Consider the following 25727-nt stretch of genomic DNA (forward strand, 5'->3'; position numbering starts at 1 on the left):
CCCTGGGCATGGCCATTGGGCAAGGGGGCATGACTCCTGTCTGTGCTAAGACAGGAGTCATTTCAATGGGGGTTGGGAGTAAAAAAAAATGGCGCAAATCGGGTTGAGGCCAATATTTTGCCTCAGCCCTGACTTGCCCCATTTTTTGACGCCCAAGCTCCATTTTCCCCTACGCCGGCGCTGCCTGGTGTGGGTCATTTTTTTTGACGCACAACAGTCAGCTGCGCTGGCTAATGTCATTCCATAAATAAGGCGCCCGCATGGCGCTTTGGAATGGCGTTAGCCGGCGTTAAAGTTTTTGACGCACAACTGCGTTGGCGCAGTTGTGCGTCAAAAAGTATAAATATGGCCCTAAGTGAATAACAGGGTAAAAAGCCATCTTTATCCAGTTTAAGTACTTTTGTAATGGGCCTTAATGACTCCATTAGTCTATTTTCTTTCTTTCCGGTTATTTTTTTTTTTTTAAAGAAAAAAGGTAAAATCTAGTAAATGTTTGTGTTTTTGCCTCCATGTCAATAAATAATGAAAATTATCAGCACATATGAGTAAGCGAAGTAGCTTTTTTTAGTTTAGCTTTTCTTGTTGCCTTTGCGTGGCCCGTTCACTTAATTTGTATTTTGTACAGTACAGTGCATTCGGTTTTAATGAGATTAGTAAACCAGCATATCCCAAGGACTCAATTGAGCATAATCGTCCGACGGTGTGTCCCCACGCTATCTGTGTATCCACTCTAATGTTTCTACAACCGTGCCTCATTATCCCTCACAACAGGAAACAATAGGAAATCGGGGTTGCCACAGTTTGACTGCAGTGCAAATTATATTCTGTTCATTACGCCCTAATGCATAAATATGGTGTTCAACTGAACAGGTCTTTCGTCTGCCTCTGGGTGTGCAAAAGGCCTTCTGTGCCCATAACATTCCCCACACTGAATAGTGCTCGTGCAAGCAGCTGTAGACAATGCCGTAGAATCACTATGGCTGGACTTCGTGATACTGTCATTTAATGAAATATCTTCAAGGTACTTGAGGTTGAAAGGCATCTAAATTGCACATTTGTTTCTTCGTGTTTTTTGCAATTTAAATAACATGATGGATTACAATGTCTTGGCTCACACAAGCAATAACAAATCAGCTCTCTTTACAAAATAGTAAGTGACAATCATTTGAAAACACATATCTGACATGATCTAGACGCAGCATAAAGAAATTATGTTTTCTACGTTCATCAAATGGCGTCTGAAACCTCATGGCGAGAGGATGGCATGCTGTGAAACATGTGAAATAAGTTGATATAGTTTTATATCCGAGTATAACTTGCTTTTAAGAAGAGTACATGTCATGTTACCCTGTACTCAGTTGTGTTTAAGCATGAAAATAGCTACAGCAACTTCGATGTGTGACCAGTTGCAATAATCCTTGACAGTAAGAGCGTTCCATATTTTTTTAATAAATCTTGCCTGAATGGTGGGGTTCATGGTCTACCTCCACTTATTGCCCCATTTCACAATTCTTCGAAAGGGACTGCTGCCAGTCCTCCGCAATAGAAGCCTCATGTATAATTGCGCCACGTACAGATTCATACTTTCTTCAGATAATGCTGGTCAGTTTTTATCCATATTAGCCTTAAAGGAAGTCAAACAACCAAAGCAAAATTGGATCGGTAAACAAGATTCTATCAGGCTAGCTAAACATGATCTAGCAGGCCATGGATAGCAAGGTCTAGAAAAACAAGCAGTGTATATTTTCTGTCGGAAGATAATGGGCTGAGTGAGAGCTTATAAAGCTTGCAAATCAAGGTTCCAATTCATAAATATATTTTGTAAAAATAGAAGAGAAGGTCATCTCAAGGATTCTGTATTCCTTTTGGAACAGGGGAAAAAAATGCAAAGAAAAATCAAAGGCATGCAAATATAACGTGATAAAATGCAAATATAGATAGTATAGTTTGGGGACAGTTTGGTGAGGGAAGAGTGGTTAGAGGTTACAGCTTTCATTAATAAAAAAAATATTTAATTATTTAAAAAAAAGTAAAACCAGGAAACAAGTTTTTTTTTTTAAATTGAAAAAAACCAGTAAAGTTCAGCATGATCCTCATTCCCGGAAGTTGTTGTACCAAGTGATATTCATTCCTCTGTGGGGCTGAGTATTTGAAGAACACCTCTCTCTCCAGAATAATTGTGGTGCAGGAATGGGCTCTCGTAGGCAGTTTGCTCTTGGGCTCTGTGGATGCTTTCAGCATAACTTGGCTACCATCAGTCCTTAATTTGTAAATAACAACGTACTGGTACCCAAAGCCCTCCTCTGAAGCGCGCGGCTGCTGTATTTAAATGTGCGAGCACGGAATACTGAGGCAGGGTAATCCTGAAGCCATCTCTGGCCTATTCAATCCCTTTAAAGCCACTCCCTGCCCCTTCAGCTCATTCTTGCAGATTTCTGCTTTCTCACATTGTGACACTTTTTGTTTTTTGTCTTCTTCCGTCTTTCCTAAATGTGTCTTTTTCTCGCAGTAAATGCTTGAGGCAGAAAACTAAGCGCTGACCCTCAAAAACAAGTGCTGGTGCTTGGCACTGGAAACAACAAGCACAAGTCTACCATTTACGTGCAGGCATACGCAAGTACACAGAGCACGGTGGCTTTGTGATGGGCTTGCCAGGATGTTGCACAAGCTCGAAAACACATAAGTGCATGTCCGTAAATACTCTATATGTGTTGTTTATTAAGCATTCATGGATGGTACTGTTAATTATTTTGAAGGTGTTGCGCAGTAGTAATGCAACTCAAGTTGTTATAGTCCCAATGATTGTACCCTGAATTCCTGTCAGTATTCTTAATTATGAATAGCATATCTCCGTGTATTTTGGAGGCGGGCATTTATCTCACTAAGCAATTCTGACAATGCTGCGCATATAGTACATTTTTAGCTAATACATGTTTACAGCATTCGTTAAATTATTTTTAAAGTGTATTCAAAGTATAATAACCTTAGGAATGTTCTCAATACTTTCTCTTAGGGAGATGTCCGCCTCTGTGGTAGGTATTTTCACCTCTGTGAACAAAGTTAATCGCATTGACTTTACACTCCTAAATCCTGTTATAGAAGGATTCACACCCTGATTTGAAGAAGTGGAGACATGTATGTCAACACTTAGGTGTAAACCTACACTTGGAAATGGTGAACAGTGAAAAAGTGTAGCATTACACTTTGGTTTAGTTGTAAATATACACCTATGTTAATAGAGTGTGTATATTTACCTTTAATTCTTTATCCAGTCTTGCAATGTTCTCTTTGCTCCTGGTTAATTTTTGGTTGCTTTCCATCCAAACACATTATTTCCAAGAACTACATGCATCAGTATTTCTGGTATGATTTAAAGTTGTACTGTGCCTTTCAGCTTCGCTTTTTGGTAGAACCTGTGTGAGCGCTCATTTAACTTACATTCTTCATTTATAAAGGATTTTATTCAGGACTTTAGCCATGTCCCTTGCACGTTGAGTGGTTTGACGGTGTGAGGACAATTTCCTGTCACCCATTTTATTATGCCACTGGTTTGCCATTGTCAGTGTCGTCCACTCGTCCAGATAGCAGACTGCAATTCTCCTCCATGGTGGCGTTCTTTAGTTTGTACTTTTTCCAGTTCTGTCTCCCGTGAAGGTCATTCCCTCCCTTACAAGCTTAATGGAAATAGAGGGAACCATCACATAGCACCACACCTATAAAGTTCTGGATGGGGGCGCAAATTAAGGACAACACTTGGAAATAGTGTGAGTTGCACAGTGCCCGGTTATCTGATAGGAAAACCACGGCTCTCACCTATTGTGGTAAGTGGGTGAACAATTACTGTAATACAGGGTCTTAGTAGGGAGAATGACAGGCATAATAGTTATCTCCCATGTCTGTTATACAGTAGAACAAAGCACATTCAACATAAACTACAGTCATATTATAGCTGCAGTGCTGCTTTAAAATTGTACATACTTATTTCCTCATGAGCTGAACAACTGGATCGTGACACTAGCCTTGGGCATACATTTAAAGAGAAAGGAGATCTCCGTCCCAAAAGTGTTTCAGGGAAAAATCACGAGATTTAATTTCTTTGGTTGAATTATTACCTTCATAACATTTTAAGAATTGTTTTTTAAGACTTGATCTCTTGATTTGAAACATGATGGATGTCTAATTGAAAATGGAGGCACAAATAATCGTAATAATAAATATTTTCCCTGAAAATGTATTTACTTTTTAATTTTTATATTCTAGTGTCATCCAAGCAACGGCCCTTTAGTGAAGAATACTCAAAGAAGATTCCTCCACCCAAACCGAAACGAAATCCGAATACTCAACTTAGCACATCGTTTGATGAAACTTATATACAGAGACATGGATCAATGCGGAGCACTTTATCCAGAGAAGCTTCTTCATCACATATCAATAGCCCAGCTCCAGACACAGAGGATGATGAGGAGCCGGTTTATATAGAAATGGTTGGAAACATACTGAGAGACTTTAAGAAGGATGAGGATGACCAATGTGAATCAGTCTATGAAGAAATGAACTATCCTGCATTCGATGACTTGGCTCAAGATTCTAAGTGTTCATATGAGTATGACCTTCATAGTTGTTCTTCTCAGTGTGCTACTCCAACAGTGCCTGACTTAGAATTCACCAAGTCCTCAGTGCCATCTACACCCAAGGGCTTGCTTTGTGACATTCCACCACCATTTCCAAACTTGCTTTCTCATAGACCTCCATTGCTGGTGTTCCCGCCAGCTCCAGCACAGTGCTCTCCGAATTCGGATGAATCGCCATTGACTCCATTGGAGGTTGCAAAGCTTCCTGTGCTGGAAAATGTGTCTTACATCAAACAACAAGCTGGAACATCTCCATCTCCATCACCATTGCCACCTCAAACTCCCGGACACCAAAAAACAGAAAAAGAGCCAGCAGTATCTCATAGCTCTACTTCCTCGGGCCATTCCTCCTCACCACCACATCCTTCGACATTGTACAGAACACAGTCTCCCCATGGTTACCCCAAAAGCCATTCTGCCTCTCCATCTCCTGTAAGCATGGGTAGGTCACTGACCCCATTGAGCCTCAAAAGACCTCCACCCTATGACTCTGTACATACAGGAAGTCTCTCAAGAAGTTCTCCCTCAGTGCCTCATTCTTCTGTCAAAAACACATTACCAGAAGGAGGTAAGATGGTTAATGCCTCAACAAACACCCAGGGCGCCTCTCAGCCTGGCTCACGTTCGAGAACACCCACAAGTCCTCTTGACGAATTGACTAGCCTCTTTACCTCAGGACGGAGTTTGCTGAGGAAATCCTCCAGTGGTAGGAGATCTAAAGAACCTTCTGAGAGTAAGTGTGAGCCATGCACTCCCCAAACAGTATTATTAACCAAAGAATTTTAAATTATATTACATGAAAATACACACAAATGTTTACTAGTGGTACACTTAAAATGTGCTGATAATGTGATTGAATGTAACATTCCATTTGCTGGTAATTGTTTCAAAGAAGCTGGTGAAACATTGTCATTAGTGCAGATCATACACACAGAGTTCTTGATTTACACATGTCGGTGTGGTGGTGAATTTAAATACAAACTTATTTAAACCACTTCGTAAATGGCCGGTTCTATTGCTTGCCGCTGGGAATGGCAAGAAATAGAGCTAGCCATTCTCAGATTTTCAAACATACACTCATTTTCCATTTCCCCTATCCGATCCCTGCACATTTTTACATTGTTGCATTTTTACTTTGCGCTTTTACATTGTAATTACAGGCAATGCATTCCCTAGTAACTGATTGTTATGGATTCGCTAATTTTTCAGGCTATTTCTCATTTTTAGGTCTTGATTTTTTGGTTTGCAACCTTAGTGAAAATACAGATGTGTGCCCATTGTGTAACTTAAAGGTCATCACAAAACAGTATGTTTGTTCCTGTAAATATAATTTTAATGCACTATTTGTTACCCAAAATAATTTGCCTATTCTAGGATCAGGTACTAACAACATTTACCTTACTGATGTCACAATATAAGCTTTCTCGACTTCACAACACTTCACAGTTGAATGACTACAGCTATTTTGGAGTCTACCTAGGAAATCTAGGATTGGTCAGTAGGTTTAATTTAGATTAGCTGTTTATATCTTTAGTATATAAATGGTAATATGAGCACTGGGCTTGCTTTTTTCCTGCATCAAATATCAGCAAGTTAATCAAAATGAAATGGCTTTGTCCCTTCAACTCTCAGAGCAAAAAGTGAATCCTCCTAGAATTCTCTTATAATCTCCTTGACCTCATTCCTTCTCATAGGCTAGCCGTCTATGTCACAACATAAAGCAAGGCTACACATTTATATTTACTTTCCTGTGCAAAATATATTTTGTGCTGGAAAGGTATCCTTCACTGAGAGAAAAAATCACGTTGATCTGCTTTGCATCACTTTAGATCAAGGGGGTGTTTCTGGGGCAGATCACAAAAATATTCATACAGTTTAATGCAAAGCCCAATTTACTAAAATAGCCAGAACGGGTTTTGGCTAAAATAAAATAACAACTCCTTCAAGCAGGCGTTAGTAGGGTGAAAAGTGTTAATTTCTTTAAAACATGCATTGCATATGTGTTAAAGTGTTCAACCCATGTTCAATGTATTGGATCCTTTTGAGCTTGTCTAGACATAGGACGTTTGCTGTAGGGTATGCTTGGAGTACTAATCCTGTGCGAGACAGCACACACTCATCATGGCACATGATTTGCCTCAGGCAAGACAGCCTTATTGAAGCTCAAGGAGATGTCACCACCAGCTAGCCCACTTTAGTGGAGATGGCACCGCACAGTTTGTTTCCCTTGCGCAGTATTGCGCAGAAAATGTGTGCTGTGTTGAATGGAAAATAATGAATCTGAACCTAGTATGAACTTTCATTGTTACACGCAGCACACTTTCCTTCTATAGTGAATAGTCAACCTATGCCACTGTAGATTGGCATTCCCTTCCAGCTTTACGATACCAAAATAGCATTCTGTGAAATTAAGAAAATAAAAGACTGTTTTCCAAAATCTCAAGATTTTTTTTTGACTGTTAGCTCCCAAAAACATCTCTTTTTTGCCTTGTCGTTCTTGCTGTCCTTAAATCTCAGATAAACAGAGGCTGTGGAACCTTGAATTATTTATTATGTAATTGCTCATACTTCTAAGATTGTTGAAGTTGTTTGATTATTTGTCTGTCATGGAGCCATGTTTTGAGAATTCATCCAGTTTCATAATTATTACTTCCTATACATATACATATTTTCTCAGTAACAGCAGTTTTCTCAATTTCCGTGGCTTGGTCTTCTGCCATAATTTTCTACAATATGTGACTGGCCCTCTTTGTCTTGATAACTGTTAGAAATGGGGTCTCTGGTTGACAGTCAGGTTACCCCCTGTTCAAGCAAGGACCCTCACTCTAGTTAGGATAAAAGAGAATCACCCTCAGCTAACCCCTGCTTACCCCCTTGGTAGCTTGGCAGAGCAGTAGGCTTAACCTCAGAGTGCTGGGCGTAAAGTATTTGTACCAACACACACAGTAACTTAATGAAAACACTACAAAATGCCACAACACCAGTTTAGAAAAATAGGAAATATTTATCTAGACAAAACAAGACCAAAACGACAAAAATCCAACATACACAAGTCAAGTTATGATTTTTTTTAAAGGTTTAAAATAAAAAGAGTCTTTAGGTAGTTGTAACAACACACTAGCGCTGCTAGCGTGTAAATGTACCTGGTTTGCGTCAAAAATAACCCCACACGGGCGGTGTGCGTCGAAAGTAACCCTGCACGGCTGTGTGCGTCGAAAACAACTCGGCACGGCGGTGCGTGTTGAAAAAGCCAGCCACACGACGATCCGAAAGTCCCGCGGCGCAGGGTGCGATCTCTCAGCCTCCGTCAGCGATGCTGCGCGTCGTTTCTCCTGCTCCGGGCGTCGGTTTTTCGGTCGCGTTTCCTGCGGCGTCGTTTCTCAGCTGCGGAACCGGCGTCGCGTCGTTTTCTCAGCCGCGATCGGATTCGCGTCGATCTTTTCTCCGCACGGCGCTCGGTGCGTGTATTTTTGTCCTTAGGCTGCCAGCCTCTCCTTTTAGGGTCCCAGGAACTGGAAGGGCACCACAGAGCAGAGTAGGGGTCTCTCCAGAGACTCCAGGTGCTGGCAGGAAGAAGTCTTTGCTATCCCTGAGACTTCAACAACAGGAGGCAAGCTCTACATCAAGCCCTTGGAGATTTCTTCTTCAAGATGGAAGGCACACAAAGTCCAGTCTTTGCCCTCTTACTCTGGCAGAAGCAGCACTGCAGGAAAGCTCCACAAAGCACAGTCACAGGCAGGGCAGCACGTTTTCCTCAGCTATCAGCTCTTCTCCAGGCAGAGGTTCCTCTTGGTTCCAGAAGTGTTTTCTAAAGTTTGTAAGTTTGGGTGCCCTTCTTATACCCATTTTAGTCTTTGAAGTCACCTTCCTTCAAAGGGGACTCACACCTTCCTGTGAAATCCTGCCTTGCCCAGGCAAGGCTTCAGACACACACCAGGGGGTTGGAGACAGCATTGTCAGAGGCAGGCACAGTCCTTTCAGATGAGAGTGACCACTCCACCCCTCCCTCCTAGCAGAGATGGCTAATCAGGAATGCAGATTACACCCCAGCTCCCTTTGTGTCACTGTCTGGTGTGAGGTGAAAAACAACCCAACTGTCAAACTGACCCAGACAGGGAATCCACAAACAAGGCAGAGTCACAGAATGGTTTAAGCAAGAAAATGCTCACTTTCTAAAAGTGGCATTTCCAAACTCACAATCTTAAAATCAACTTTACTAAAAGATGTATTTTTAAATTGTGAGTTCAGGGATCCCAAACTCCACATGTCCATCTACTCTCTAGGGGAATCTACACTTTAATCATATTTAAAGGTAGCCCCCATATTATCCTATGAGAGAGACAGACCTTGCAACAGTGAAAACGAAATTGGCAGTATTTCACTGTCAGGACATATAAACCACATTACTATATGTCCTACCTTATCCATACACTGCACCCTGCCCTTGGGGCTACCTAGGGCCTACCTTAGGGGTGCCTTACATGTAAGGAAAGGGAAGGTTTAGGCCTGGCAAGTGGGTACACTTGCCAAGTCGAATTTACAGGGTAAAATTACACATACAGACACTGCAGTGGCAGGTCTGAGACATGATTACAGAGCTACTTATGTGGGTGGCACAACCAGTGCTGCAGGCCCACTAGTAGCATTTGATTTACAGGCCCTGGCACCTCTAGTGCACCTTACTAGGGACTTACTAGTAATTCAAATATGCCAATCATGGATAAACCACTTACATACAATTTAAACAGGAGCACTTGCACTTTAGCACTGGTTAGCAGTGGTAAAGTGCCCAGAGTAACAAAAACAGTAAAATCAGAGTCCAGCACACATCAACAACCTGGGGAACAGAGGCAAAAAGTTAAGGGAGACCACGCCAAGGATGAAAAGTCTAACACGTGTCCCCCCCAGCTAAAAGTGGGGAGCAACTACCCAACCTCATGGGAGTTCTCATCACTAAGGCGGAAGAACCTGGACAGACCATCAGCATTGGCGTGCTCTGTACCGGGTCGATGTTCCACCGTAAAGTCCATCCCCTGTAGGGAAATGGACCACCTCAACAGTTTTGGGTTCTCACCCCTCATCTGCATTAACCATCTGAGGGGTCTGTGGTCGGTCTGAACTCGGAAGTGAGTCCCAAACAAGTAGGGTCTTAGCTTCTTCAGTGCCCAGACCACAGCAAACGCTTCACGTTCTATGGCACTCCACCTACGTTCCCTGGGTAGTAACCTCCTGCTAATGAAGGCTACGGGTTGATCTAGGCCCTCTTCATTCAGCTGTGAGAGTACTGCTCCAATACCATGCTCTGAGGCGTCTGTCTGTACAACAAACTCCGTGGAGTAGTCAGGTGCCTTCAGCACAGGTGCTGTGCACATGGCAGCCTTCAGGGCATCAAAAGCGTTCTGGCAAGCCTCTGTCCAGATCACTTTCTTGGGTTGTTTCTTAGAAGTCAACTCAGTTAAGGGGGTAACAATGGTACCATATCCCTTAACGAACCTCCGATAGTATCCTGTGAGACCTAAAAAGGCTCTCACTTCAGTCTGGGTCTTGCGAGGCTCCCAAGCCAGAATCGTGTCAATCTTAGGCTGTAGGGGTGCCACCTGGCCACTCCCCACCTGGTGTCCTAAGTACACAACAGAACCCTGCCCTATTTGGCACTTGCTCGCCTTAATAGTGAGGCCTGCCTTCTGCAGGGCCTCTAACACTCTCCAGAGGTGTTGCAGGTGTTCCTCCCATGTGGTACTAAACACAGCAATGTCATCCAGGTAGGCGGCACTGAACTCATCCAGTCCTGCCAACACCTGGTTGACCAACCTCTGAAAGGTGGCAGGGGCATTCTTCATCCCAAAGGGCATCACATTGAAGTGGAAGTGCCCATCGGGGGTAGAGAATGCTGACCTCTCCTTTGCCCCTTCAGTTAAGGCAATCTGCCAGTACCCAGATGTTAAATCGAACGTACTGAGGTACTTGGCAGCTCCTAACCGATCAATGAGCTCATCAGCTCGGGGGATGGGGTGTGCGTCAGTCTTGCTGACCGCATTGAGACCCCGGTAGTCCACACAGAACCTAAGTTCTGGAGTGGCACCAGGAGCAGCAGCCTTTGGAACCAAGACCACTGGGCTGGCCCAAGGACTGCTGGAGTGCTCAATAACCCTGAGGGCTAACATTTTGGAGACTTCCTCCTTAATGCAAGCCCTCACCCTGTCAGTCACCCTGTAAACCTTATGTTTAACAGGTGTACTGTCCCCAGTGTCCACATCATGTGTGCACAGGTGTGTGACTCCTGGGATCAGGGAAAACAGTGAGGCGAACTGTCCCAGCACGTGGCGACAGTCCCTCTGCTGTTCCTCAGTCAGGGAGGGGGAGAGGATCACTCCCTCCACAGACCCATCTTTCTCTCCTGCAGACAGGAGGTCAGGAAGAGGCTCACTCTCTTCCTCCACCCCGTCATCTGTCGCTAGGAGCATGGATAGCTCAGTTCGCTCAAAGTGTGGTTTGAGGCGGTTGACATGTAGGACCCTTAAGGGGTTCCTGGGGGATTGCAAGTCTACCAGATAGGTGACTTCACTCTTTCTTTCCACCACCTCAAAAGGCCCAGTCCACTTATCTTGGAGAGCCCTAGGCTCCACTGGTGCCATGACCCACACTTTTTGTCCAGGCTGAAACTCAACCAGAGTGGCATTCTGGTCGTACCACCGTTTCATATCCTCCTGGCTTGCTTCCAGGTTCTCCTGAGCGAGACTCCTGAAGCGGGCAGTCTGGTTTCTTAGTGCCAGCATGTAGCTAAATACATCCTGGGGTGGTTTACTAGGAGCTTTCTCCAAAGCCTCCTTCACCAGACTGAGCGGTCCCCTCACAGGGTGGCCATAGATGAGCTCAAAGGGGCTAAAGCCAAGTCCCTTTTGAGGCACCTCCCTGTAAGCGAACAGAAGGCATGGCAAGAGGACGTCCCACTTACGCCTCAAGGGCTCTGACAGGCCCTGAATCATGCCTTTCAAGGTGCGGTTGAATCTCTCAACCAGACCATTACTTTGGGGGTGGTAAGGGGTGGTGAACTTGTAGGTTACCCCACACACCTTCCACAGAGACTTCATATAAGTGGATATGAAGTTTGTACCCCTATCAGATACTACCTCCTTGGGGAACCCCATGCGGGTAAAAACCCCCATCAAGGCACGTCCCACCACGGGGGCGGTGACCGTCCTTAGAGGAATAGCTTCTGGGTACCGTGTGGCATGGTCCACCAAGACCAGGATGAACCTGTTGCCCATGGCTGTCTTGGGATCCAGAGGCCCCACAATGTCAATTCCTACCCTTTCAAAGGGAGTACTGACTACCGGTAAAGGTTGGAGGGGAGCTTTGCATTTCCCCCCACTCTTGCCACTTGCCTGACACGTCTGACAAGATCTACAATAAGCAGCTGACTGCTTGTTCATCAAGGGCCAGTAAAAGTGGGAGACAAGCCTCTTATAGGTCTTGTCCTGCCCTAGATGTCCTGCCAAAGGCACATCATGAGCCAAACCCAGTAGGAAGGTCCTGAAGTCCTGGGGTACCACCAGCATACGAGCTGACCCCGGCTCAGGAACCTTAGGCTCACTATACAGGAGGCCATCCTCCCAATAAATCAGGTGAGTACCTGGCGCCTTGCCAGCCGCCTGGGCTGCAGCCTGCTGCCGCAGTCCCTCAAGAGTAGGGCACTCCTTCTGCGCTGTGCAGAATACTTCCCTGGTGGGTCCCCCTTTCTGCTGCCACTGCGACAGCTCAGGGACCTCCCCCAGTTCAGCTACCTGTTCCCCTGTAGGTTCCGGGGCATCACCCTCAGGCTCTGCCTCCTCCCGGACCGTGGGAACTTCTGGGGCGGGTTTCCCGCGCCTCCTGCCTTTCCTCTTCTTGGCGGTCCCCTGGGCCACTGTTTCAGGCTCCAGGGGCTCTTGACTACCCTGATTGGCTGCCATAGACCGGGTGGATACGCATACCCACCCAGGCAGACCCAACATCTCCAAGTGAGACCTGTGTTCCACCTCCTTCCAAGGGGAATCTTCCAGGTCGTTGCCTAGCAAACAATCAACAGGCATGGTTGGACTCACAGCTACTTTCCAGGAACCTGAGACCCCCCCCCATTCAAAGGGAACCTGCGCCACTCTGCAGAGGCGCTCAGAATTGTCTACTGCAACTACTTGGTGAAGTACCCGGGGATCAATCTGCTCTTCAGACACCAGGTGACTCCTCACTGTAGTCACACTGGCTCCTGTGTCTCTTAGAGCCTCCACCCTCTGTCCATTGATGGTCACCCATTGCCTGTACTTCTTAGTGTTATCAGGCACTAGGTTTCTCTGGACCATCTCACTGTCCCCTAGTGAGACAAGGGTCATTTCTGCTGGTTCCCACCCACCTGAAACCAACTCCTCCCCAAGCGCTACACTGGCCAAACCCTGGGACGGTGCACCAGTGGGTGCCGGTGTACTTTTGGGGCATTTGGGGTCCCTCCTCACATGACCCACCTGGTCACATGAATAGCACTTACGTAGGGGACCACCTGCCATTGGCTTCCCTTTGGAGAACCATGGCTTCTTTTCACTGGGGGGTTGGGAATCCTTACCCTGGGAATCAGTTTGGGGCCCTTTAGAGAACTCATCCTGTTTGCCCTTACCCCCCCTTTCTTCTGAGAGGGACCCTGCCCACCCTTGGCGTGGTCTCCCCCATACCTCTTTTGGACCCTGGTGCTCTCCCAGCGGTCCGCTTCCTGTGCAAGCTTCCTGGGGTCAGTCAGCTTGCTGTCAATGAGGTGCTGGCGCAGCTCTGGAAAACATAAACTGTACAAGTGCTCCCAAGCAATTAAATTGTAAAGCCCCTCATACGTGTTTACCTTACTGCCCTTCACCCAACCATCCAGTGACCTGCAACAAGAATCAACACATTCCAACCATGTTTGGGATTCCTTTCTCTTGTAGGATCTAAACTTCTCCTTGTACTGCTCAGGGGTGAGACCATACCTGGTAAGTAAGGCCTCCTTCATGGCAGGGTAGGTGAGACTCTGAGCATCCCCTAAGGCCGTCAGTGTGTCCCTCCCCTCTGCCTCAAAATGCTTCCACAGGGCTGCCCCCCAATGAGCTTCAGGGACCAGGTTCATGTGGAGAGCTGACTCATAACCCTTGAACCACAAGTAGATATCATCCTCCCTCTTATAATCCCTCACAAGGTCTTTTGGGATGTGTACCCTTCTCTCAGGCTGCACTGTAGAATTGCTGCCACCATCCCTACTGGACTGACTCCTCTGATCAATCTCTTTTAAACTGAGCTCATGAGCCATGTTTATCTTCCTTTCCTCAAGGGCCAGCTTCCTCTGTTCCACCTCTAGACTGAGCTTTTTCAGCTCCAATTGGTACTCCCTCTCTGCCTGTCTGTCCTGTAACTCTCCAGGTGTCAGACTCTTGGAGGACACACTGCTACCTGCCCTGGAGATTCTCCCCTGAGACATAGCAGGCCCACCCACTACATCAGTGTGAGTGACTTGCAACTCCTCTTCCCCCTCTGGCTCCTCATCCGTGTGCCCCTCAGCTGCTTTGGCTGTCACCCAGGCCCTCAGCGCCTTTTGCAGCTCATCCTTCTTGGATGAGCTCTTAATGGGACAGCCAACATTACTACAAAACTGCTTCAACTGAGCCACTTTGTAGCTCTCCAATTTCTCCAAGTCAAAAGCAGCTTCAGCTAGGGCATCTCCAGACTGAGACATGATGAGAGGTTAAAAAAATATGCACAGTTCCAAAAACAGAAAAGCAAGTTCTCAAATGAAGTTCCAGAAAAGTCAATCACGGGATCAGCGAAAAAAAAAAGAAACTGAATGCAGAGAAAAAACAGTCCAAGTAAAAAAACAAAAAAAAAAAAATCACAAGACTAGTAGTATGTGGTCACGTAGTGGTCTGAGATCAAAACAGTAGTGTACACTTAATTACTGTATGTCAAGTACAAATACAAGTCCAATCCCGACCGCTGGTCACCAATGTTAGAAATGGGGTCTCTGGTTGACAGTCAGGTTACCCCCTGTTCAAGCAAGGACCCTCACTCTAGTTAGGATAAAAGAGAATCACCCTCAGCTAACCCCTGCTTACCCCCTTGGTAGCTTGGCAGAGCAGTAGGCTTAACCTCAGAGTGCTGGGCGTAAAGTATTTGTACCAACACACACAGTAACTTAATGAAAACACTACAAAATGCCACAACACCAGTTTAGAAAAATAGGAAATATTTATCTAGACAAAACAAGACCAAAACGACAAAAATCCAACATACACAAGTCAAGTTATGATTTTTTTTAAAGGTTTAAAATAAAAAGAGTCTTTAGGTAGTTGTAACAACACACTAGCGCTGCTAGCGTGTAAATGTACCTGGTTTGCGTCAAAAATAACCCCGCACGGGCGGTGTGCGTCGAAAGTAACCCTGCACGGCTGTGTGCGTCGAAAACAACTCGGCACGGCGGTGCGTGTTGAAAAAGCCAGCCACACGACGATCCGAAAGTCCCGCGGCGCAGGGTGCGATCTCTCAGCCTCCGTCAGCGATGCTGCGCGTCGTTTCTCCTGCTCCGGGCGTCGGTTTTTCGGTCGCGTTTCCTGCGGCGTCGTTTCTCAGCTGCGGAACCGGCGTCGCGTCGTTTTCTCAGCCGCGATCGGATTCGCGTCGATCTTTTCTCCGCACGGCGCTCGGTGCGTGTATTTTTGTCCTTAGGCTGCCAGCCTCTCCTTTTAGGGTCCCAGGAACTGGAAGGGCACCACAGAGCAGAGTAGGGGTCTCTCCAGAGACTCCAGGTGCTGGCAGGAAGAAGTCTTTGCTATCCCTGAGACTTCAACAACAGGAGGCAAGCTCTACATCAAGCCCTTGGAGATTTCTTCTTCAAGATGGAAGGCACACAAAGTCCAGTCTTTGCCCTCTTACTCTGGCAGAAGCAGCACTGCAGGAAAGCTCCACAAAGCACAGTCACAGGCAGGGCAGCACGTTTTCCTCAGCTATCAGCTCTTCTCCAGGCAGAGGTTCCTCTTGGTTCCAGAAGTGTTTTCTAAAGTTTGTAAGTTTGGGTGCCCTTCTTATACCCATTTTAGTCTTTGAAGTCACCTTCCTTCAAAGGGGACTCACACCTTCCTGTGAAATCCTGCCTTGCCCAGGCAAGGCTTCAGACACACACCAGGGGGTTGGAGACAGCATTGTCAGAGGCAGGCACAGTCCTTTCAGATGAGAGTGACCACTCCACCCCTCCCTCCTAGCAGAGATGGCTAATCAGGAATGCAGATTACACCCCAGCTCCCTTTGTGTCACTGTCTGGTGTGAGGTGAAAAACAACCCAACTGTCAAACTGACCCAGACAGGGAATCCACAAACAAGGCAGAGTCACAGAATGGTTTAAGCAAGAAAATGCTCACTTTCTAAAAGTGGCATTTCCAAACTCACAATCTTAAAATCAACTTTACTAAAAGATGTATTTTTAAATTGTGAGTTCAGGGATCCCAAACTCCACATGTCCATCTACTCTCTAGGGGAATCTACACTTTAATCATATTTAAAGGTAGCCCCCATATTATCCTATGAGAGAGACAGACCTTGCAACAGTGAAAACGAAATTGGCAGTATTTCACTGTCAGGACATATAAACCACATTACTATATGTCCTACCTTATCCATACACTGCACCCTGCCCTTGGGGCTACCTAGGGCCTACCTTAGGGGTGCCTTACATGTAAGGAAAGGGAAGGTTTAGGCCTGGCAAGTGGGTACACTTGCCAAGTCGAATTTACAGGGTAAAATTACACATACAGACACTGCAGTGGCAGGTCTGAGACATGATTACAGAGCTACTTATGTGGGTGGCACAACCAGTGCTGCAGGCCCACTAGTAGCATTTGATTTACAGGCCCTGGCACCTCTAGTGCACCTTACTAGGGACTTACTAGTAATTCAAATATGCCAATCATGGATAAACCACTTACATACAATTTAAACAGGAGCACTTGCACTTTAGCACTGGTTAGCAGTGGTAAAGTGCCCAGAGTAACAAAAACAGTAAAATCAGAGTCCAGCACACATCAACAACCTGGGGAACAGAGGCAAAAAGTTAAGGGAGACCACGCCAAGGATGAAAAGTCTAACAATAACACATTTTGATGGTTGCCCTATCTAAATTATTGCATCAAATCTAATATCACCAGCTCTTCCACTACAGAGATATAGATTGTCTGACTCTTACCCAACACTTGATTTTATATTTTTATCTGTTACTAAATGGCTGGCTTTTGCAGGTATTTAAGTGGATTATTCCTTGTTGCATTTTCTTCTGGGTCCCTGACTCCTTCCATCTGGCTCTGTGTTTGTCTTATCTCCATTTTAGGATCTTCCATGTACAGGGGTAGTTTGCCAGACAAGACCTGTTTATTTTGGCTCATGAAACACTTAGGCATAGCTCCTGAGACATGTTCCAAATATAGCAGTGCTGTTTCAACCGAAGCATGTTCCAATAGCTATTCTTTTTCACAGACTCAAGTACTTTAACACAATTGTGACAAACCACATACGAATCACCTTCACCACATTCACATTCACTCTAACGTAGTTTCTTCACTTTGGCTATTTCTCAGTGCAGACTGCAGCCGAGATTTACAAACGGTTGCTCTGGTGTTGGTAGATGCCGCACTATTGTGTGCTGCGCCCACAGGTTTTTACAGTGGTAGGTAAATCCTTGCGCAACACTAGCGCCACTGCAAAACCTTAGCACTCACATCTGATTATGTTCACAAAAAATAACTTAATTGTTCAGGTCAGCTTGAAAAGGACTGGGTGTGCGTCACTGAATGGTGGGCATGATGTTCCTCTCCATTTCGTGTTAGTAATAAGACAAAATTAATATAATTATTAGACCAGTTGCACGTCATACTATTGTATCACTTGTTCTTGTGCACATTTGTCATGGGCTAAACCCAAAGATTGAAATGCTTCCATCGTAAGAGTGTAATCAGACTAAAATCAATAGCTAAAGTAAGAAATGTGCCTCCTTTAAGGAAGGGTCAGTTTAGTTAAAGGCTCCCCGGAGGGCTGTGGTTGGATATATCTTTGTCTTTTGTTAAAATGTAAATCAATCATTAACTGTAATTTAAAAAAGCATTCTCGTCACAGGCCCTCACAACGAGACAGCCATGGGGAAACAAACTATACAGCAGAAATGCCATCCGCATATACTACTTCACTAAATAGTCTCATCCCAGAGGGTTGACTGTAACACAGCCTCAGCTGACACTAGTGATTTGTTCAGAAAACTGACTAAGGAGAGACAGAGTATTTTATGTACTAGCCGTCTTAAATAAATATATATATTTGTTGAGACAAGTATTCCCTTCCACACAGTGCTGTGCTTTAGAGTACTGGATAAGAAGGCTATTATACACATAATCGATAACAGAAGTGAGAAAAGTACAAGTAAGCGTAACTTTGGTGACTGGATTAAATTAGAAAGGAAAAATAAGGCAATTTCTTATTTGTAAATAACTTGAGAAAGGTAAAAAAAAAAATAATAAAAACGTTATTTTGTGCAGTGCTTTTATACAGTACCTGCTACTACAGTTCTTTTGTGTAACTAAAATGTAACAGTTTTTAAGTGAAGATATATAAATCCATGCATATTATTTATATACAATAGACGTTAACCTCTGTGCGGGTCTAGGCCATAGGCCGAGACTGATGAGAGAGTTATGAAGACCTCTCTGGTGCTGTGGAGGGAGTCATTTATTTTTTTATTTTTGTACACAAGACTGCTCAGGAAGCGCTTGGGCAATAGCCTGATTATTATTATTATATTTTTTTACTGCAATGACAATCTGCACGCAGGGAGCGTGGGCGTCATTGCAGGAAAGGTAAAACAAGCCGATGTGCTTGTTTTACTTTCACTGAAACAGTGCTCGGGGACATATCTCACCCCACCCCTCCCCTCCCCGAGCTCTGATTCTCATGGGATAGATGTCATTGGGAAGGGGGGAATCTCCACTTTCAAATGGTACCTCTGCTGAATGGATCTCTTCATGGGGATCACAACAGGCCCCACTATTAACCCTAAAACCACAACAGTCTTCTGCTTCCTGGGAACTAAGGCCCATATTTATACTATTTTTGTGTCGCATTTGCGTAACTTTTTGACACAAAAGCGGCGCAACCTTACAAAATACAATTATAATTTGTGAGTTTGCTCCACTTTTGCGTCAAAAAATGATGCAAATGCGGCGCAAAATAGTATAAATATGGGCCTAAGTCTGTTTCCACTGGGTAAGCGGGGAGTCATCATGGCCCGCCTTTTCTATCCGCCATCGGGTGTTTGTCATGTAGACAGGTTTCACTGCCTGCTAGATATTTGCCACTATTGTGCGTTAAGTGAACTCTATGAAATTGCTTAGACCATCCTGGCATTGGACGGATACCCCTTTATTAACGGCCTTCCATTGCGTGTCATGCGGACCCAATTAGACCATTGGGTTCCTTACTCCAATACTGCACATTATTCACGACACTCATAAAGGAGTGGACCTTTCGCAAGGAGGGGTCAAAGGTACCCATGTACATAGTTTCTATATAATTGCACAGTTGGTGTTGAGCACGTGGGGCTTTATTTTCAGGTATTTGTTTATTTGTTTAGTCCTGACAAGACCCCATATTAGTTAGAGGGTCGAAATGTTGTTGACTGGGCTTTAACAAACCTAATATTGTGACCCCTTGAATCTAATTGGGTCATGTGCATGGACATTTATTACCTTGGGTCATTTTGGCCATACTTTGGAAACCTCACTTGTTTGTTGCTGTAATGTGTATTTCTTTTATATTGTACAGGTTCCACATCTTTTTGGATATTCACAAATATATATGAACCTTGTGTAAATATATTTGCGTGGATATTTATTATAGTGTTTGACATAAATTTTTTTGTAATTTGTAACTAAGGCTGCTCCCCTGCCTATCTGCCTACTACTGTGAGTCTAATGTAATTGTGCCTGGTTTTTCAGTGACTACTCACTTATTATCTGATAACCACTGTTTTTCAAAATATTCCCCTGTGAACTAAAGCATCCCATTTAAAAGACAAGAGGGAGGGCATTTGATTGTTTTGGGTGTTGGTTTTACATATGGATCAGGAGGGTGTGGCTAACTGCCAATATCGTCCCACTTGCAATGGTGAACGGTTGCACCTTTTGACCCAGACACTTTTGAAAACTAGACATCTGGAGGCGTCCAGTGTGGTGTGCTTTTTATGCATCCCACTCCATTTTCCTACCCACAGTGGCCTGCAAACCTCAAACCTTGACTAAAACACACATTTCGCTTACATTCCTTTGAGGAAACTTCTGGAATCCTTGGGGAGTCACAAATGTCCTACCACACAGCATTTCTCCAAGCCTCCCAATTAAAATGGTACCTCACTTGTGTGAGTGAGCCAAGAGACCTTTACACAAAAGGCCCTACAATGCTAGAGGGAGCTTAGCAATAGGGGTAGCTGTGGGATTTGGGGTGATGCTCGGCCGCCACCCATAGCAACTTACCAAACACAGACATTTTTGAAAAGTAGACAACTAGGGTATAACAGGTTGACATGCCTTTTTTGAATCACACAAGGTTTTCCTACCCACAGTGCCCTGCAATCCTCAATCTTTTCCTAAATTCATATATTATCCTGACAATTATGTGCTGGAAACGTCCGGCATCCTCACGAATCCACAAAATTCCTTCCATCCAGCATTTCCCCACTAGTCCCCACGCTAGGGCTCCCCCAGACCTTGGTTTGATCTGTTCGTGTTGCAGGTACTAGGCCTAGCCACACAAGAGGTGCAATGTTTGGCAAAAGTGGGGCAATTCTGGATGGGAAGAATTTTGTGGATTCCTGTGGATGTCGAAAGTTTCCATCACAGAAATGTCAGGAAAAAGTGTGCTTTCAGGTAAAGTTTGAGATTTGCATGGCATTTAGTGTAACAAAACCTCATGAGAACTACGCATGGCACACAACCCTGGACTCCCCAAGTTGTCTACTTTTTAAATATGTGCAGGTTTGCTAGGTTTTCCCAGGTGCAGCTACCCACTTAGTGGAAAATCAGGTCAGGTTTGAGTGGAAAAAAGTGCATTTTGGGCATTTCCTGTCACATGCATTAGGCCTACTTACACAAGTGAGGTACTATTTTTTATTGAAAGACTTAGGGTATTGCTGGGAGGAAGCAAGTTTGTGGCTGCCCACAGATTCCAGGCCTTCCCATTACAGAAATGTGAGGAAAAATGTGCATTATTAGTAAAACAACCTGTTGATCCATGGTAAATCATCCCATCCTGGTTTCCCCCGGTGTCTATTTTTCAAGAATGTTCAGGTTTGCTAGGTTTCTCTAGTGCCGGCTGAGCTATGGCCCAAAAGCCACAGCTACCCACTTTAGGAAAAGCAGATCAGTTTTGAGTGGAAAAATTTGATGTATCCATGTCATGTTTTGGCCGCTTCTTGTTGTGGGTACTAGGCCTACCCACACAAGTGAAGTAACATTTTTATTGGAAAGCCTACAGGGAATGCTGAGTAGAAGCAAGTTTGTGGCTCCCCATAGATTCCCGAACTTTCCATCACAGAAATATGAGGTAAATGTGCTTTTTAGTCAAACTTTGAGGTTTGCAAGGGATTATTGGTAAAAAAAACACCTGGTGCGATCCATTTAGCCATCACATTGTGGATTCCCGTAGTTGTGTAGTTTAACAAAATATACTGGTTTGCTAGGTTTTCCTAGGTGCCGAATGAGCTAATGCCCAAAATCCACATCTACCCACTTTGCAAAAAAAACAGAGGAAAAGTGTGATGTATCAATGTTGTGTTTTGAGTCGGTTTCTTTTGCAGGCACTCAGCTTCCTAAATAAATGAGGTACCATTTTTATCACAAGACATGTAGAAGCATTGAATAGTAGAATATGTGTTATTGCCAATTGGATTTTGCTGCATTTGTCCATTCCAAGCTAAACCAGTGTGTGAGAAAGAAGACATTTGAAAGATACTCTCTACATCATATGCACATGTGAGTTCACACAAGTTCAGAGGTGTACATCTAACCACTGCCCATAAATTCCATTTGTTGTGCCCATTTCAGAAATACATATGTTGGAGAGTGGGTCATTAGTTGTGTGGCCTGCGCAAGTAATGGATCCGCACACGACCACCACTGGTAAATTGTAGCACTTGACTGTCATAGGATAGTGTTGTTGAGCAGTCCAAGACTTACTCAAGGGAGGTGGTGTGGGTTAGTAAATCCCATTTGTAGGAAGTTGGCTCTGTATATACTATTTAAAAGTAAGAAATAGTGTGCAAAGAGTCCAAGGGTTCCCCTTAGAGGTAAGATAGTGGCAAAAAGAGATAATTCTAATGCTCTATTTTGTGGTAGTGTGGTCGAGCAGTAGGCTTATCAGAGGGTAGTGTTAAGCATTTGTTGTACACACACACAGGCAATTAATGAGGAACACACACTCAAAGACAAGTCCAGGCCAATAGGTTTTTATATAGAAAAATATATTTTCTTAGTTTATTTTGAGAACCACAGGTTCAAGATTTACAAACAATACTTTAAATGAAAGGTATTTCACTCAGGTATCTTAGGAACTTTGAATCATCACAATAGCATGTACAGTTTTGGCAAAAATGGCAATAAGCTATTTTGAAAATGGACACTGCAAAATTCAACAGTTCCTGGGGGAGGTAAGTATTTGTTAGTTTCACAGGTAAGTAAAGCACTTACAGGGTTCAAAGTTGGGTCCAAGGTAGCCCACCGTTGGGGGTTTAAGGCAACCCCAAAGTTACCACACCAGCAGCTCAGGGCCGGTCAGGTGCAGAGGTCAAAGTGGTGCCCAAAACACATAGGCTTCAATGGAAATAGGGGTGCCTTGGTTCCCGTCTGCCAGCAGGTAAGTACCCATGACTTCGGAGGGCAGACCAGGGGGGTTTTGTAGGGCACCAGGGGGGACACAAGCAGGCACAAAAAGTACACCCTCAGCGACACAGGGGCGGCCGGGTGCAGAGTGCAAACAGGCATCGGGTTTGTAATAGGTTTCAATGGGAGTCCCGGGGGTCTCTTCAGCGATGCAGGCAGGCAAGGGGGGGGGGGGCTCCTCGGGGTAGCCACCACCTGGGCTAGGAAGAGGGCCACCTGGGGGTCGCTCCTGCACTGGAGTTCGGATCCTTCAGGTCCTGGGGGCTGCGGGTGCAGTGTGTTTCCCAGGCATCGGGTTCTTTGAAGCAGACAGTCGCGGTCAGTGGGAGCCTCTGGATTCCCTCTGCAGGCGTTGCTGTGGGGGCCCAAGGGGGTCAACTCTGGCTACTCACGGGCTCGCAGTTGCCGGGGAGTCCTCCCTGTAGTGTTGGTTTTCCGCAGGTCGAGCCGGGGGCGTCGGGTACAGAGTGGAAAGTCCGGTGGGAAACGTGTGGTCTTTAAAAGCTGCTTCTTTGTTGCAAAGTTGCATTCTTTGTGGAACAGGGCCGCTGTCCTCGGGAGTTTCTTGGTCCTTTTAGATGCAGGGTAGTCCTCTGAGGCTTCAGAGGTCGCTGGACCCTGGGGGACGAGTCGCTGTTGCAGTTTTTCTTGAAGTGGGGAGACAGGCCGGTAGGGCTGGGGCCAAAGCAGTTGGTGTCTCCGTCCTCTCTGCAGGGCTTCAGGTCAGCAGTCCTTCTTCGACTTCAGCTTGCAGGAATCTATCTTCCTAGGTTCTGGGGGGCCCTAAATACTCAATTTAGGGGTGTGTTTAGGTCTGGGAGGTTTGTAGCCAATGGCTACTAGCCCTGAGGGTGGCTACCCGGTGGGGAGGGGGGTCACATACCTAATCCTATTGGGGGAATCCTCCATCTGCAATGTGGAGGATTTCTAAAAGTCAGAGTCACCTCAGCTCAGGACACCTTAGGGGTTGTCCTGACTGGCCAGTGACTCCTCCTTGTTTATCTCATTATCTCCTCCGGCCTTGCCGCCAAAAGTGGGGGCTGTGGCCTGAGGGGTGGGCATCTCCACTAGCTGGGATGCCCTGTGGCGCTGTAACAAAGGGGGTGAGCCTTTGAGGCTCACCGCTAGGTGTTACAGTTCCTGCAGGGGGAGGTGAGAAGCACCTCCACCCAGTACAGGCTTTGTTCCTGGCCACAGAGTGACAAAGGCACTCTCCCCATGTGGCCAGCAACATGTCTGGTGTGTGGCATGCTGATAAAACTATAAGCCCACACTTGAAGTCGGGTATGTTTTCAGGGGGCATCTCTAAGATGCCCTCTGGGGTGTATTTCACAATAAAATGTACACTGGCATCAGTGTGCATTTATTGTGCTGAGAAGTTTGATACCAAACTTCACAGTTTTCAGTGTAGCCATTATGGTGCTGTGGAGTTCGTGTTTGACAGACTCCCAGACCATATACTCTTATGGCTACCCTGCACTTACAATGTCTAAGGTTTGGCTTAGACACTGTAGGGACATAGTGCTCATGCACCTATGCCCTCACCTGCGGTATAGTGAACCCTGCCTTAGGGCTGTAAGGCCTGCTAGAGGGGTGACTTATCTATGCAATAGGCAGTGTGAGGTTGGCATGGCACCCTAAGGGGAGTGCCTTGTCGACTTAGTTATTTTTCTCCCCACCAGCTCACACAAGCTGGCAAGCAGTGTGTCTGTGCTGAGTGAGGGGTCCCCAGGGTGGCATAAGACATGCTGCAGCCCTTAGTGACCTCCCTGGCATCAGGGCCCTTGGTACCAGGGGTACCAGTTACAAGGGAATTACCTGGATGCCAGGGTGTGCCAATTGTGGAGACAAAGGTACAGGTTAGGGAAAGAACACTGGTGCTGGGGCCTAGTTAGCAGGCCTCAGCACACTTTCAAATCATAACTTGGCATCAGCAAAGGCAAAAAGTCAGGGGGTAACCCTGCCAAGGAGCCATTTCCTTACACCATTCATGGGCACGCATGCATGGCACTCAATAAATGATTGTCCAGTCTGTGCTTTTGCTAAAGTAAAAGTACATTTATTACACACACACACTACTCAATACTATGCAACAATTTACAAATATACTCAAATGGATGGAATTACCCTTGGATGGCATTGTGAAATCTCTCCTGCCTTCCCTCTAGGGGAAATATAATCCAACCACCCAGATGGCAAACCAGTCCCTGGTATCCCAATGCAACATTTGTCTGTAATATAAAGTGAACACACCAAAGCCTGACAATGAGCATACATGATTACTATACAGAACAGTGGATTTCAATCTTACTATACACCTCAGCACATTTAGAAACATCTAAAGACACAATCAAATACTTTAAACCATAAAAATTACATTAGAATTACTTTTAGACTACTGTACTCCTGGATTACATAGGTGTACCCTCATATATCTGAATATTTCAGTGGAGCATTATTTTACACCTCTACAAGAAACATTTACAAAAATTAAAAACAAAAGTTCTAAGACACTAGTAATTTACAGTTTCTTGTAACGCTTTGGGAGTTATATTTCCTTTGTCCTACCTAACCTAGGGTGGGGGACATAAACTTGGCGTTGGGGGGACGCTGCACCATTCCTGCAGCTCCCTCTGACAATGGGCACTTGGTTGGTGGTGTCCCCATCCTCCTGGGGCCACCTCAAGCTGAAGAATGTGTCCTGGAGGCACTAGGCCCGCAAAGCATTATGGGCCGTATGTATATTTAATGAGAAGCTCTCCCGATGTGCCGGGGAGAGCCGCTTCGCCTTTCCTTTCAGTGGATTTCCTTTTTGCAGCATGGCGCTGCGTTTTTTGTGTGAGGGTAGCGCGGGGAGCCCACCCCCGGCTGCCCTTATCGGTGGGGGTACCCAGTACCACTCAGACACCCCCGTCATGCTGCCTTCTTCATTAGCGCTTCCCCTTCCTCCCCTGCTTCATCAGGTCCCAGGATGGGGTCCGGGGCCCCCCTCACCACTCCAGGGAGCACGATGGCAATCCCCAACTTGGTCTTCGGATGGGGGCCCCTGGATGGGGTCCGGGGCCCCTAGACAATCTTCACGGGGAGTGCAATGGCACTCCCCGGCTTAGTCTTCGGCCGCCGGATCACCCTTTCCCGG

General features: G+C 45.5%; 1 protein-coding gene across 2 annotated transcripts in view; it reads left to right on the forward strand.

The window, feature by feature from the left end:
* Nucleotides 1–25727, forward strand: part of NYAP2 (neuronal tyrosine-phosphorylated phosphoinositide-3-kinase adaptor 2) — a 1263566-nt gene that overhangs the window by 669392 nt on the left and 568447 nt on the right. For both annotated transcript variants that reach the window (XM_069213494.1, XM_069213495.1), the window contains one exon: nucleotides 4261–5364. In XM_069213494.1, the coding sequence (XP_069069595.1) occupies nucleotides 4261–5364 (1104 nt within the window). The remainder of the gene's footprint in view (nucleotides 1–4260; nucleotides 5365–25727) is intronic.

The sequence above is a fragment of the Pleurodeles waltl genome, chromosome 11, assembly GCF_031143425.1.
Source record: "Pleurodeles waltl isolate 20211129_DDA chromosome 11, aPleWal1.hap1.20221129, whole genome shotgun sequence".
In the NCBI taxonomy this organism is placed as follows: Eukaryota; Metazoa; Chordata; class Amphibia; order Caudata; family Salamandridae; genus Pleurodeles; species Pleurodeles waltl.